This window comes from Syzygium oleosum, unplaced genomic scaffold, assembly GCF_021117445.2.
Source record: "Syzygium oleosum isolate NSW1041296 unplaced genomic scaffold, Sole_v2.1 Sole_v2.19, whole genome shotgun sequence".
Taxonomy (NCBI): domain Eukaryota; kingdom Viridiplantae; phylum Streptophyta; class Magnoliopsida; order Myrtales; family Myrtaceae; genus Syzygium; species Syzygium oleosum.
In genome coordinates this window covers 3,015,954-3,031,790 of record NW_026607503.1, presented here as the reverse complement: position 1 = coordinate 3,031,790, position 15,837 = coordinate 3,015,954, and the positions used below count along the sequence as shown (strand labels likewise).

Genomic DNA, 15,837 nt, shown 5'->3' with positions numbered 1-15,837 from the left:
ACCAAGTTGGTAACCCTATTTCGGGAAACCGGTTCTAACCATTATAGTTCGATGATGATAACAATGAAGTGCATGATCATAACTCGGGGAAAGTAATCGGATCATCTTAACTCAGGGAAAGCAATCGGATCGGCGCCATCCCCACGATTTTGGTTTCCACAATCTCCTTTTTTGGTCCGTCTCATTAAACTCCGAGCGCGACGGATTATTCTCACATTTGCTTGCACGAAGAGAAAGTGTTTACTAGGCAATGACCATCACTTGGGTCTTCTATCTTTTAGTCCTTTTGGTGCTAAAGACTGCAAGGAGAGAACAAAAGTGACATTCACAAGCACAAACCAAAAGATTCATCCACGGCAGTGAAGTCCCTCCGAGATTTCTGCCCTTTTTCTTCTCTCTGTCTCTCCCTCACTTCAGATGCTGCTGCTGCTCTCTGGGAAGACGACACGCTGTCACGTGACCCGAGCCCCCGGTCACGTGCCCTCGGGTCCGCTCCGCTTCCTGCCCAACTTCCAAGAAAGAACCCACAGGGAGAGAGAGAGAGAGAGAGGGCCTCTCCAACCTTCGACCAATTGGAGGGAAACAAATCGGACCGTCCATTTTCCATCGGGCGGCCCAGATTGGGCTTCAGCCGAGCATCTACTGGCGAATGCGAAAACAATGCAAATAAGTATTAATAATAATGAACCAAGTCACAAGGGAAAAGTGCAATAGGGTGAAACCAAGAAGACACACAGCGAGAGAGAGAGAGAGAGAGAGAGAGGCCCATACAGAGTAGGAAGAGCGTGTGAAAGAGAGATAACCCAAAGGAGACCGCCGAAACATTGATCCCCTAGCCCCTTCCCACAAAACCATTGCACACCCAGTAACCCACTCGCATTGATCTGCTCCTTCTCCTCTGCCGTCTCTCTGTTTTTGCTGGGAAAACCTTGTCTTCTTGCCCCCACCCATTGGAACCGGGGAAAAAGCTCTGAGCTTTTCCCCTGTTTCTGCTTCTCCTTCTCCTTCTTCTGGGTGTGCGTTATCTCCTTTCAAAAGGGTGTGCTCTGTCTGGCTCGTGAGGAAAATCAGTGTGGTTCGGCGAGCAATTTCGCGACTTTGACTCACCAGACCAGTCGATACTCTGGAGTCACATTTTCTTGCCACTGCATTCCTGATCGTCGCGGGGTCTGTTCGGACTCTTGGTGAATGCTTGGAAGATCTCGTTAATGGGTCCTAGACTATAGATCTTGAGGTTGGTGGTCTTCGCTGCAATTTCCTCTCTTTTTTCGCTTCTGACGGAGATGTTCAGAGGCCGAATGTATTGGGTCCTTATCCTCTTTCCCTTCTTCTTTCTGTTGTGCAGACGATGGAGAAGGAAGCGAAGAATCAGAGAGCGAAGGAGCCAGATTTTGTATTGCAGTGGGGGAATAGGAAGAGGCACAGATGTGTGAAGGTCAAGAACAAAGACCACAACTTTTCCTCCACCAACAACACCCCCAACAATAACAGCAGCACCAGCAAATTGTCTTCTGATTCTTTTGGGAAGAAGAAAATCATGAACGGCGTCGTCAATACCAAGAGGGATTCATCCCATCACTCACCTCACCGGGGTCTCAACAGGTAAGACCAAAATGACTTCTGGGAAAATGGAAAACATAAAAAATATATATATAATAAGAAGAAGAAATCAAAATCTGGTTGTCTTGTTGCTTTATTGGAATTTGTTAAAGTTTTTCCCTTTGCATTGCTTCTCCTTGCCCTTGTATTGTTTTTCTCCTGAAAAATTATGAGGGATGTTTCCTTTTCCTTTTTTCACCTTTTTGTTCTGTTGTTGATATGAGTATTTAAGGAGGGTACTATTAGGGCATGGTGTTAGGTTATTAAATAGTGGTGAGAAGCTGCAGAAGTTTATGAATCACTTCGCAGATGCCTTTGATTTACCACTGTTTATCATACATTGGCAGTTACACCACTATTTGACCCTAAATTTACTCCCATCAGTCCATATCTCTAACTTTCAAGAAAGATTTGATTAAAAAGCAAGAGAGCAACATTCAACACACTGGTGATTTTTATGGTGCACTGTGATTGATCAGTCGGAACTCGGAGGCGCACATGAATAAACGGAAGGCGTCGCCAGAGAAGGAAGACCGGTTCTACACGACGAGGGGATCGTTGGGGGCGGATGAGAATGGGAAGGTGTTGTTGGATCACAATATGAAGAACGAGAAAGGCCCCATTGTTTGGCCCAAATTGTTCCTCTCCTTGTCCAACAAGGAGAAGGAAGAGGATTTCATGGCGATGAAAGGGTGTAAGCTCCCTCAGAGGCCTAAGAAAAGGGCTAAATTGATCCAGAGAAGTGTGCTTGTAAGTTGTTCTATCATAGGAATGTAGAAGATCCAATTTTTCTCATATGAGTTATTGTTGATTGAATTTGTATTCGACTCTCTGTTATGTATGCAGTTGGTGAGTCCTGGTGCTTGGCTCTCTGACTTGTCCCAGGAGAGATACGAGGTTCGAGAGAAGAAGGCTTCGAAGAAGGTACACTTGCGTTCTGTCTTCTGTTTTAAATTTTCCTGAATATTGGATTATAACATCTCAGTGCCTTAAAGTCCTTTTTCTGTTTTTGTTGCTGATAATATGAATCATCCAAGGAAGTGAGTGAAATTCGAGTAATGACACGGGGAATACTCACTCTAAAGAATAGTGCAAAGATTCTGCAAATGGAAAATATGTAATCAAAATGGATCCTTTTAAGAGATCTGATAAATTTCAATATTTTTCACTACCTACTGTTTTCAAAATAAGATGAATTTCCTTTTGGGGGTTGTTCATGGTGAGATAGTAGTAGAATTTGTTTGGATCTTGATCTGTTGAATGTGAAAATGTATGGTGGTATTTGTGGATGCAGAAACCCAGGGGGTTGAAGGCAATGGGAAGCATGGAGAGTGATTCAGAATGAGAGATGGAGAAGAAGAATGCACAGAAAGGCGGAGCATGACTATGAATGTATTATTTTGTTTCTTCACTAGTATGATAGCTTGAAGAGATAGAAACGAGAGAGAGAGAGAGGGGGAGAGGGGTATCCTTTTGGTATATGTTTGTTCTCTTGTAGAGGATTCATTGGAAATTTTAAGTTGATTTTGAGTTTTCACTTTCCATTGTAGTTTTGTGTTCTAAGGTCTCTGTTGCACTTCATTGTTATTGTTACTCATGATTTTTCACCCAAAATTTAGAATTTTTTTATTTCGAAAAACTGGTGAAATATTCATGTTTATCTTTATCTTAATGTTTGCATATTTTTGATAATTTTTTGGTGTTTTGAAGTAAAGAGAAGTCAAAATTAGAAAAACCAGAAGATTTAAAATATATGTTTTTCAAAAGAAAACCGCAAATGGAGCCTCATATCTTTGCTTGCTTTTCAATTCAATTTTTGAATCCGCATGTCCTGAGTGACGGGATCATCTCAATCATTGTAAGAAATCAGGATGCATCTAAACTTAGCACAAGTCAGAGGTAAAAATGAAATTTTTTTGTTCTCTCTTTTTCCTCTTAACGAGGCACAATGATTTTCACGTGTGTCATTTTTTTTTTGTCCTTTCCTAATTAAAATGGCTGTTCAACTTTTATCCTCCTCCTGTCCTTCCAAAAACAGGAAATAGCAGAGGAAAGATCACGTAGTGGTCGCAATATAAACGTTGTTCCACTTTGGACTGACATATAGCGTGTCTGGAAAAAAAATTATTCAAAAAGTCCTAAATTTATTATATTTGGATCGCGCTTTTTACATTCCTATTATGGCTAAAACACTTCCTCTTATAATGTTTTGACAATATTAATCTTCGTAGGTTTCACTTTTTTTAAGTATTCTTTAACTGCTTCTCTTATTTTTCTTTTCTGGCAAAGGCCACTTTCCTTCTTCTCATTTTTTTCTCTCTGTGCTCTCTCTTTCTAAAACATTTCTCTCATGTCAATAATCTGTGTTGAAGTCCATATTGCAGAAACCTCCTCTTCACCCAACTAGTCCTCTTCCATCTCATGTCAAATATGAATTATCCCATTTCGCATCAAACTTTTCGATTGATCGATTACAAAGACAAGAAAAAAACCCATTAAAGATTCGAATCCAAAAGCTGAAGCCCTCACCCCAAAAACTAATCAAGCTCATAAGTAATCACTGTTTCTTCGTCTTTGTTTTCTTGGTCCTAATTGTCATTGCTATTGTCGATTCGCCATCCCTTAGCAGTCTCCAAATACATGGCTCAAATCTCCCCCCCTCTCACTAAGTTGTTTACGCAAACCAAAAATACAATCAGAGAGGATTTGCCCCTCCTCGCCCTTGCGGTCTCTCCTACTTCCGCGCCGATCTTAATTACCAAGTTGCTGCCACTGGTGATTGAGAGGACTGAAGAGGTGATTTCAAACTCAACACTTAAGTCTGAGCCCTCATGCGATGAGGTGGCCCCTATTGCCCGTTTATTGTTCGAATCCCTGTGTTCTGATAGGCGTAAGGTTCAATGCGGGAGCCAAGGTATCAAACTCCGGTTAACGATTGAAAAACTGATGAGTGCGACGTGGTCTGAACGACAAGTGACAAAAACATACCACAAAAGAGAGTTTTTTTTTTTTTGCGTACACCATCAATGTTTGAACTATGACCAAATTTAAGAACTTACGAAGAGAAGTAACGAACGAGGAAAATGGAGAGAAGTAACAAAAGAGGAAAATGGGACCCACAAGAAAAAATAAAGAAGAAAACAAACGAGACACCACAATCGAACAAAAAAGGATCCTTAAAAAAGATGGGACCCACAAGGGTTAATATTGTCAAAATACTGTAATAATGAGTGTTTTAGCCACGGTGAGGGTGGAAAAAGCGCGGCCCTTACACTTTTGTCAATTCAGTTCTAAACTTTTTAAGTTTATTAATTCAGTCCTAAACCTTTTTACTTCTTGCCAATTGAGTCAATCCGGCCAATTTTTCCCGACCTGCGTTGACGTGGCTGCTGGCCATCCGGCCAATGCTGACGTTGCATTTTTAAATATTTTTTCCAATATTTAAGTATTTTCTTTCGTTTTTTTTTTTTGCCTTCTTCCCTCTTGCTGGTCCGGCAATCGGCAACTGGCTAGAGGTGCGGGCCGGCGAGGGCGACCTCGTCGGCCTCTGGTGAAGATCGCCCCTGTTGGCCACTGGCGAGGGCGAGCCTCGCTCGCTGTTGCCAAGCTGACCTTGCCCAGCAAAGGCGAGGCCAACCTCGCCGTCGCTGGGTGAAGTGAAACCCAAAGACGGAGAGGTCAGCCTAGTAGCGGCTGGCGAGGCTTGCCCTTGCCAGTGAGGTCGACCTCGCTGGCCAGCGCCTTTGGCTGGTTGCCGAATCGGCCAGAGGGAAGAAGGGCAGAAAAAAAGATTAAAAAATTCGAAAAAAACATTTAAAAATTGCCACGTCAGCGTTGGCCGGACGGCCGGCAGCCGCGTCAGCGCCGGCCGGCCAAAATTAGCCGGATGAACTCAATTGGCAAGAAGCGAAAAGCTTTAAGACTGAATTGATAAAAGTGCAATAGGTTTATGACTTTTTAGACAATTTTTCCTTTGTTTGGGATGGCACATAGTATCAGAAATCCAGTGTCTGCCTTGTCTCAAGGGCAAGATTTAACGAAAGATTGTTACTAGAAACAGGAATATGAAATACCCAGAAAAGGAGGGAGGGTTGGTATCTGGTGCACATTACTCAGTCCATCTTTCTATTTTGTCCTGTACATCTGAAATTTAGCTGAAATCCAGTAAATGCAGGCCTCAAAACGGTATGGCTTTCCTCTCTTTTTCTGTCTTTCCACTGTTGTTGGTTAGGGGATCTGAGGTCACACAAGTCTTGTTATGGTTCCAGAGGAGTTGCATAAAGGTGGTATGCAATTGGTGTGGTTTTTCTTTCTCGTCTCTTTTTTAGGGGTAAAAGGGTGGTGTGTCTTTCTTTTTTTTTTGCTTGAATGTTGGTGTGGATTTGATTATTCAATTAGCCATACATGTAGATAGTCAAACAGCTCTTACCTGCTTGTGTCATCACGATTGAATGATAACGGTGCTATTTATGGGTTATAGAAATCCACCACTTTGAGACGATAACGGTAGAGAAATTCCCAAAGTTTGTAATCTAAAGAACGCTAATCCTTTATGAATCACCCTAACCTAGCCCATACATGTGCGCGTGCGCGTGCACACAATCTCAGGTCATTCACCCTAACCAGTGGTCGATGGGGTTTGTGTCTATTCATGACAATTGGTGAAAGAAATCTTCACCTCCGTCAAAAACTCGGGGTCAATAATGCTGGAACTTGGAATCGATTTGATGGATTTGATAAGTTCTTTCATGGGCGAGGTTAGTGTTGCGACCCTCGAGATGAAACTCAAGGTGGTTTAATGGATTGCTAGGCGATTGTATATAACCCTCTTTTTTTATTGGTCAAAGAGTGTATATAGCCCTCTTGTGAGGTGGCATTTATGCTTTGCACAGACTCTCTCAAGTCCTACCGATTACAACTTGGTTTCTCGTTTATTATTAATCGATTGAGACTAGAGTTGCCATTAATCTATTCTAGGCCTGTTAGGAGCCTAGTAATGCGTGAAAGGGTCGTTTTACTTCTACAAATCAAAGATTTTAGATTCGATGACTTGATTACGCTAGTTTTACTTAACGCTTGTTACCGACGTCTTTTCTTTTTGATAAAATGTTATTTCATGCAATCTAGAAGTGATCGGTTCCGATCTTACTCAAGAACCGGGAATTGGATCACCTGGTCCTGGAATAGGTCTGAATTGGACCGATCTGGATGGTCCAATGGAACCTGCTGCAATTTTGGAACCGTCGAGGTGTTTGTGAAAATTCTTCAAAGCCAATGCATGTGAAGCTTTTCAAATCTAAATAGCTAGATCCATTCGCAGAACCATCAACAGATCAACCAACTATGATTCAACCAAGGATATGAGTAAACAAAACAGGAAAAAAGAATGATAGATACAATTACAGTCTGCACATCTCAATTTCACAAGCTCCTCAGCAGCAAAAACTACTGATAATACCACAAATGGTGAAGGCCACGACGAGATCCAACACACAAACGATCCAATCTCACATCAAATGACCAAATAGATGAATCAAGACTCAGGAAAAAACAAACATATATTGCTCATGACAAGCAAAACCAAAAAGGAAATAAGAGAAGTGGAAGCTTTACCTAAACTGCGAACGAAGCTCAATAAGAAGAAGGCTAGAGAGATAGAGTCACTGGGAGTAGTAAATTAAGAGGGATTGCTCTTGTGAGGTGAGTGGGAGCGATTAGGGTTAGAGCCAAGAGGGAAAGAGCGAGCGTGAGAGGCGTGAGAGAGGGTAAAGAGCGATTAGGGTTTAAAGATTTTTAAGAAATAAAAAAAATAATCGATCCTGTTTGGGCGGTCCAGATGAGTGGTTCAACCCGGAACTGAGAACTGGACCGAAATCGCTGGTTCCAATATTATAGAATCGGGAACCGGACTGATGATCCTAGGAACCGCTCAAAACTGGCTAATTCGGTTTGATCCACACGGTTCCGTTGCTCACCCCTAATGCAATATTTTCTGAATTTTTATTCCTAAACAAGCAAATTTCTATGGCCATGCTTCAAGACGCAGACAGTAAATTCACTCAGTACTAATGCATGTAATTAAAGCGAATTTCAAATTAACTCGAGCTGTATCTATGTAAAATTAATACAAAGCCTTGCCGTTACCCCACGGGACAGGGGACTCCCGTGAGTAATAAATAATGATGAACACGCTATGCAAAGCCAAATATGAAATCACCTAAGCTTCTAGGGCAAAATAAAATTTAAAATACATTATGACAAAACGAGTGAAAATGATAATTCGACTATTTCTAACACTAAATGCGGGAAACTTCTAAATGCATTTATATCAATTTATTTAATTTTTTTGAAATAACATAGTTTAAATACGAAAATGTTGAATGTAAGTAATCGAAAAGCAAAAAATGCAATGAGATATCGGAGAAAACTAAGGTCTATTCAATCTTGATTTTTTCATAACCCCCGAATTAGAAGGTAGGACTAGTCCAAATACGTATGAACATAGCTAAGGATGCATGCGACGAACGACGACAAGTCGAAAAGTTGAGCGCAAGTACTCGAATCAGCTCGAACCCGGACTGCTCGAGCCATGGCGGGTCGACATCGTGGGCTAGTGGAGTCTACCTTCATTGCAATATGTGCTTTACCAAACTTGTGTGAGCATCACATCTAAGAATGGTACTTTCGGTCATTTTCCTAGATTAGGATTGATCTTTGTTATGGCATTTGAGGAGGAGAGTCGATTGCCCTCAAGCTTATCATAACGAGTGTCTACAGACCTTCTTGGGACATTGAGAGTGGTTTCTTTTGAGTCAAATTTCTTTCGGCTAGCTGGTACTTTTGTCTCTAATGTGCCTAATCCGTCGAATTAACCATGAATTTTGCTATTTTATTGTCACGTAAATTTGTAATGTAGAAGTAAATTTTAGTTATTCACTCAGTGTTTCTGTACATTACAGAAGTAATCAAATCGTAAAGTCCCATTTGACCTTTTGATTTTGACCCAGTGGCAACAAACTATTTACGCCAGCCCCTCTCAAACTAAAATCTTGGGTCCGCAACTACTTGCTTCCACGAAATGTCCTAATTTTTCGACAATTAAAAGATTGAGTGCAATTTTGACAAGTGCAAGATCTAAGTTGATTAGAAAAAAAAGTTCGGAGACTATAAGTGTCGAGCATTTATAATTTGCAATACAACTTAGATGGTTTTTACACAAATTAACAAAAATCAAGAGGTAACCTAATAACAAGGGCTTTCCTTGGATCCTCAGTGTTCAGTTAAGAGGTAACCTCAATAAAGGAATGGAGTTTTTGCTCCTACGAGGCCTCTGCAGCCTGTCCCCATCATATTTTAACGTGTCGGTGATTACACGCCTCGCACTCTCAATTCTACCCAAATCTCTGTCTTCCCCGGTAGGAGGGAATCTTCTCTAATTGCTTTATATCCTAAGGATCCTGAGATTTGGACGAGGCTCAGGATAAAGCAGTTTAAGGATTTGCTTAGATCCCTATACTAATAACTATAAGAAATTAATCAAACGTAATTCTGAACTCAAATTACATTGATCATTTTCTTGCTTGCAATTTCGTACCTCGTATGGTAAACTTTTGTAGAGATTAGGGGTGGTATGATGTATATGAAAGAAATACTGAGCTTATATGCAGGACTTTCAACAGATCTTGGTGTTAAAATTTACTTCAAACTTTCTCCCTTACTAGCTCCGTGCGCAAAAGAGAATTGAAAAAAATAAATACTAAAGAAATAAAAACGATGTAAGGTTTGAGTTACTTCATAAAATAAATTACAAAATTATTGCATGGACATAAAGATTTAATAAATATTTAGAACTTATAAGAGATTTTTGGGATTTAAGTGAAAGTTATTTTTAATGATTTTTCAGTATTTTATTTTAAACCTTTTAAATGAGCATTGTTTTCAATAATTAGTTATATACTGACATAATTTACCCAATAACATACATTTGCTTTTTTTAAATTCTCGGACAAAGTTTGAGGTTGGAATTATATGCTTTGGGGCTCAGCTTATATTATGGAGAGGTATAGTATATACTAGGAATTAACAAGGGTAACCACCCGCACTGGTGTATTCTGAAAAGGCACTCTTCCTCTCGTAAAAGGTTGGGTGTTCGAATCCGAGGCCAGTAAGGTGACTTAACGGTGCACGTGTGTGGTGGCTAGCACGTGTCGCCCCGGGTTTACCTCCGGTGTCGGCCGTGCGGGGTTCCTAGGTTACCAAAAAAAAAAAAAAAAAAACAAGGGTATTGACTTGTATAGCAATGTATGGAATTTGCTCATCCCCTTGTAATCTTGAGTTCGAGCCTTGTTAGGAATACTCTGGAAATAAAATCCGAAATGCACCATGCCGATATGGGGGAGTGCGCTCCTAAGATCACTCGGGGAGGTGGACCAATCGAGATGTGCAAAAGCTGACTTGTACACCATTCGGCCATGCTACATGAGATGGTTTGCATCCACACTAGTGATTTCTGGTCTAAATTGGCCGGATTGAAAAGGTTTTGATACCAATTGAAAAGGTTTAGGACTAAATTTATCAAATTAAAAAGTTTATGACCGAATTGGTACGAATGCAATAGGCTTAGGTCTTTTTTTGGTACTTTTCCCGTACTTTGGGCTCAGATTAAATTATGAAGAGGTATATAGTCTATACTAGGAATCAACAAGGGTATTGACTTATATGGCAATGACATTTGCTCGTCTTCTTGCAATTTTGAGTTCAAGCCTTGTCAAAAGCATTCTTGGAATAAAATCCCAAATGTACCAGACCGATATGGAGGAGTGCACTCCTAAGATCACTCGGAAAGGTAGAGCAATCGAAATGTGCGAAAGCTGACCCGTAAACCATCCTATCGCTATACTAAAACAAATGAAAGAACCAGCGCATAATAAGATAAAAGAGGAGGATGGTATGTTTGACACAAAACCAGCATTGTATAATGCCCGATCACACATTCATAAAATCAGTGGACCAAGCCAAAGTTGGGATTTAATAAAATATATTTGAGGAGCAAAGACAAAGGAAACCTTCTACGAGGAAGCCTACAAGGTGGCTTGCATGTTCGAAAAGATCCAACTTTAGTCATGCTAAAGTGTCCAGCAATCCAGCAACATCAAATCAATTTGTCTGGACGTTGAGGCCACCCACGATGACCATTCATGAGGGTGGTTTGGTTTGAAATGGGTGAGCAATTTGAATTGGGGGACGCTTTGATTGCCGCAGATGAACAACCGCCGTTGTTTCTTGATCATTGATTGGGAGCCTCTCACTGCTCATCAAGCCATCTTTCTTTCATCATTTCATACGTTAACGAGAAAACCAGACACTGTTCAGATTGGGAAAAGCAGATGTTTCTTGCAGTTCGAAATTTCGCAGCTGTACATCTGGTGGTTCAGAAAGTTCTTGGCCACCCTTTCACACAAATAGTCTGCGATGCCAAAGGGGGTGTCCCCACTCGCAGGTTCTTGAGGATGTCGAGAACGCTCGTGGGTCACCAGCTTTTTCTTGCTGTCGGAAAGTTTGAAAAAGTTTGAGTGCATATTTTGAAATTTTTCGAACCTCTAATCTTGGCTGAACTCGCGGTGGATGTACGGGTTTTTGGAAATGTTTATCGGTTAGTTCGGATCGCCCCTCCTTCGTAAGTTGTGTAAGCTTACCGGATTTTGCAATTACAACGAGTGCTCTTTCTTGTTAAATGTCGGGATTTTTGCCTATCGAGGAATCCAATATTTGCTATTTGATTCTAATTTAGGGTAGACTCTTCAAATCAAATCGAGTGTTTCCTTTCGTGTGTGGCTTTCGTCTTAGCTGTGCTCGGGATAAGGAGGGGAATATAGAGACCCTACAACAAACTCGCTTTACTGTGCGAACTTGGGTACTTTTGCTCTATATAATAAAATCATTCACAAGCACCTACCAATCTGTTACAATTTCCCTTTCATGTAGACTTTAGGTTTCCATATTGTTCACGTCATATATGTCTCCAATCTTAACATTGGTCCTACAATAAAAATGGCTTGGAACTTATGTAATAAGGTAGATTCTAACAAGATTTATTTATATGGACACGTGATATTAAAATTTAATTCGTGGCTTATTGTACATGAATTGTACCAAGATGATTGCTGGCAGCTACAATATCAGAGTGCACGTCTGCAGGTTCTGGTGATTGGTCATTTTCATAGGCTAATGGAATTGTTTTAGAATAAAATTGTACCACGTTAATGCAGTGATTAATTGCAAAGACCTAACTTTGATCTTAAGTTTATGAGATTATCATATGATTTTTCTAGATTTCATCACCAAGGAAAAGTTCAAAAATTTATTCCATAGGCCGTAACGTCCTTATTTAATGCATCATCTGTCCTTTTCCTTTCACATTCTACCAGTGACTGATTCCCTAAAATCCTGCCTTATTTTAATCAATTTTATGTTTTCTTTGGCTTCACTTAAATATGAAAATTGAGCAACATCTCTCGATTGAAATTTCTACCATATATGTGTATAATACACATGAGATACCGTAAAAGTGTCCATGCCTAATAGCACTTGCCTGACGAATGAATCCGCAATATGGGAAGGGATTGATTTTCGTGCATAGCATGTTGCACTCGACAAACGAGATTTTTCTTAAAAATTCTTGAAAACTACATACATATCTATTGGAGTCGTCTAAGAGGCGAAACCCTAATTGGACAAACTGATTGGTGTAACTTCGTTCACAGCTCACCTACACCTGAAAATGGAACAAAAGGATCCATCCCTTCAAAACAAACCCCCAAATGGAATTTCATTCACTCACGCCTCATTCATTCACACCTGTGGTTTGTGTAAAGCAGAAACACCTAAACAAAAACCAACTGAAAATAACCATGATCTTCCAAAACAGTAGTTAAGAAAGACAGCAAAAGGTGGGCACCCTCACATTTGCATAGAGCCAGCTGTCTGGCAACACCACCAAGATCCACCCTGTCAATCTCTCTCTCTCCTCTTTTGCAGACTATATATAGTGATCATTCCACCCAGTATCAATACCATTAGATTACCTTGCCCCCTCTGTTTCTCTCTGCCTTTACAGTAGAGAGACTCTCATTTCTTGGATACTCCCCATCTCCCTCTCTCGCTCTATTTGTTCAACAAGCAATAATCAAGAAAAGAAATGGAGGCAATGAAGATGAAGCTCTTCGTGGCAATGATGGTGGTGCTGATGGCCGCCGCCACCGTGCAGAAGGCAGCTGCCGCCGATGCCCCGGCCCCGAGCCCCACCTCCGACGCGACGGTCTTTGTCCCCACCTTTTTGGCATCCATTGCTGCTCTTGCTTTCGGGTTGCTTCTTTGAAGCGTCTCCAATTCATGCGCTCATCCGGCCAAACAGAAAAAGCAATGACCACTTAGATCATAGTATTGTTGCACATTTCACCCTGCACCCTCATTTTTATTTATTTTGATTTCTGATATGTATTCTCCCTAAGCTCGCATATCTCTCTCATTTATTCTTTTGTACACACGAGAGTCTTGGGGTTGTTACAAGTTTTTGATGATTTGGTGTTCATGATGTGATTGATGAGATCTGCTTTTAGTTTGGTGTGTTTGGAGGGGACTTTGTATTATACTAAGCATTGGTGAGTATAAAATTCTGTTGTTTAATAGGGAATGTGGGTATATTTGTCTTAGAATCTTAGGAGATCATGGAGAGACATGTGATGTGAGGGTGTCTGTAGACACACTCCCATTTTCTGTCTTTCTTCTTGATATGGGTTCCCCATGCCCTTGTCATTTGTGTATCTTGGACGATTCATTTGTTGTGGTAATAATTTTTTCACTTAATACTTATATTTTCTCTGGCAATTTGGATCTCCTCCCTACATATTTAATTGCTGGGGCTTGAACAGTTTTTTTTTTTTTGGTAAGGAAGCTGGGGCTTGAACAGTTGTGCTCCTCCTTCTAAGAAAGTGTTGGGAAGTTTCGTGAATATATATACACACGCGTTCTCATTTTCGTTCCAAATTACTCTCTCATTTCGCTCCATGATACCTAAGGGAAGCCTTGATGCGAAATAAATAGAATCAATTTATCCTTTAAAATTGTGATGTAGCGAACGTAGTCGCCGGGCTAGCAACCAAGCCAATATGAACATTGTGCAAAGTCTTCTAAAAATTGCCAATATGCAAAGAACCAGTTACTGTGCAAACTTCACTTTCTATATATATGAATATTATCAAATAGCAGTGAGCTTTGGAGAAGGATGGTGCCGCTGATGACGGAATGTGAAACTAGGAGATATTTTTCCTTGTATTGGAATCATTCAAAAAGAATAACAGAGCGGGTGTGAAGCTTACACCTAACATATCTTTAGGTGGATTATGTGGAAGGCAATGAGTGGTTGGAGACGAAGACCGCAGTCCAGACACCATGATTGACCATTCTTTCTGGCTCAATTTCCATCATGAACACATGTAATGTGGCCAACCTGTCATTCAAGCACATGAATGGATGAAACATTTGCCAGAAGAGAAGATGCTATTTTGCTCCATATTTCTAATCTGGTGAGGGTGACTCCAGAGACATCCATCAAGACCATAGAATCTGTAAGATGAGAGAAAACTTCGACAGTAATCTTTGTTCTTTGTCAGTGACTTTCTTTTTTATGTTAAAAAGTTGACGCATGTTGCGCTTGCTGTCAAAAAGATGTTATGTTAGCAAGAAAGTCTTTCGAAGGAAAGGTCATGTGTCATTATGAATGATTGTGGACATTACATCCAAAAATGGAAAAAAAAAAAGAAATTATGGGGCTTTATTAAATCAATCCCATCCCGTTTATGAGTTCGCCTGATGGTAAAAGAGTTTGGTCGGGACGCTTCATATTAGAGTGGAAAGAAAAAATCAATACCGTCCCTACTTGTGTTGTGTGATCTGGCTCCCATTTTTTAACGAACAAGACAGCTCCATTTTGTTGACCTCCATGAAATTAATTCGAGAATTTAAGCAAAATCGAGATATATGATTCTTCCTAATATAATTCTTGATAGGCTTTGCTTAGTAATTGAGAATCAAGGTTATGTTTGGTGCAACAGAATGGAATAGAATTAAAAAGGAATGGAGTAGAATGGAATGGAATGAGAATCTTGATTCTTTTGTTAGGTTTAAGTAAAAATGGAGGGATAAGTATTATTTTGGTTTGTTGTAAGGGAAAAAAAACGATGGAATTGAATGTAATGAAAATTTCAAAAACATTTAATTTAGTCAAATTACTTTATACCAGAAATTATTCTGAAACATAAAAAATCATTAAAGACTTAATAATAACATTAAATATTTTTATTTGATTTTCCAAAACTTATTAATAACATTAAATAATCTAGTAAATTTCACAAAGAAATAACCAATAATATGCACAAATATAAGTATACTTTGTTCAAACAATCAATTATTTTTTTAATACGTCAAATAATAATGAACTTCTGCTAGTTATTAATCGAAATACGATAAATTAAAATCATCATCTAATTCATCATTCGTAGTAACATTAAAAAAATTAATTTATTTTGTTAATGGATGTAATTATCAATGTTAATTATTAATTTTCTGAGTCTTGGAATAAACCTATGGAATGACTACCCCATTAGTAAAAGGAATGCCCATTCCATTTGGAATAAGAATTTCTCTTTCTCCCAAACAAGCCACAAAAGTATTTTTTCGAACTATAATTTCTTGTATAAAAAAATTGATGCGATACCATAATTGTGTATTAGTAAAAATTGGCATGTTACAATATTTTCCATATTTTTTATGTTTGTCAAATACAAATGAGTATCTTTTGGGACAGGGCCTAGTCTTCTCCAACAGGCAACAGCCACATGTATCAATCAAGAATAGGAAAAAGAAAATTGTTTCCCATTTCAATTTTTTCCTTTTGTTCTCCCATTTTGTATAATGGAAAGGGGGCAAAAGGGAATTTTGGTAGAGAAATTATAAAAATAAAAAATAATGACATGTGGCATGCCCTATCATTTTGGGGAGCACATGGGAGTCTGTAAAAAGGAAGAAGACAGCAACCACAATTGGTCTTTGGTTGGTGCAAGCAAAGCTTTGAATGTAAGCTAAGAATGGTGGCCCCCTTCCAAAAAAATGAATGGCACCCATGTTACTTCCTTTCTCTTCTTACTCTTCCCCCCCTTAATTATTCTCAATGAATAAGAT

The 15,837-nt window shown here is 39.6% G+C and overlaps 2 protein-coding genes across 2 annotated transcripts; both read left to right on the top strand.

Moving 5' to 3' along the window:
• Positions 1-692: 692 nt before the first annotated feature.
• On the top strand, positions 693-3,053 carry LOC115670453 (uncharacterized). The gene is made up of 5 exons (XM_030591736.2): positions 693-1,234; positions 1,346-1,602; positions 2,079-2,349; positions 2,446-2,523; positions 2,894-3,053. The coding sequence occupies exons 2-5, from the start codon at positions 1,349-1,351 to the stop codon at positions 2,942-2,944; spliced, it is 654 nt and encodes a 217-aa protein (XP_030447596.1). The 5' UTR covers positions 693-1,234; positions 1,346-1,348; the 3' UTR covers positions 2,945-3,053.
• A 9,609-nt stretch (positions 3,054-12,662) lies between these two features.
• LOC115670407 (arabinogalactan protein 13-like) lies at positions 12,663-13,485 on the top strand. Its single transcript, XM_030591665.2, has one exon. The coding sequence runs from the start codon at positions 12,797-12,799 to the stop codon at positions 12,974-12,976; it is 180 nt and encodes a 59-aa protein (XP_030447525.1). The 5' UTR covers positions 12,663-12,796; the 3' UTR covers positions 12,977-13,485.
• Positions 13,486-15,837: the final 2,352 nt, after the last annotated feature.

Coding starts and splice junctions, on each gene's coding strand:
- LOC115670453 (XM_030591736.2), top strand. CDS start 1,349: ATGGAGAAGGAAGCGAAGAATCAGAGAGCGAAGGAGCCAGATTTTGTA. Junction 2,350..2,445: donor TGATCCAGAGAAGTGTGCTT/GTAAGTTGTTCT, acceptor TTATGTATGCAG/TTGGTGAGTCCTGGTGCTTG. Junction 2,524..2,893: donor AGAAGAAGGCTTCGAAGAAG/GTACACTTGCGT, acceptor TTGTGGATGCAG/AAACCCAGGGGGTTGAAGGC.
- LOC115670407 (XM_030591665.2), top strand. CDS start 12,797: ATGGAGGCAATGAAGATGAAGCTCTTCGTGGCAATGATGGTGGTGCTG.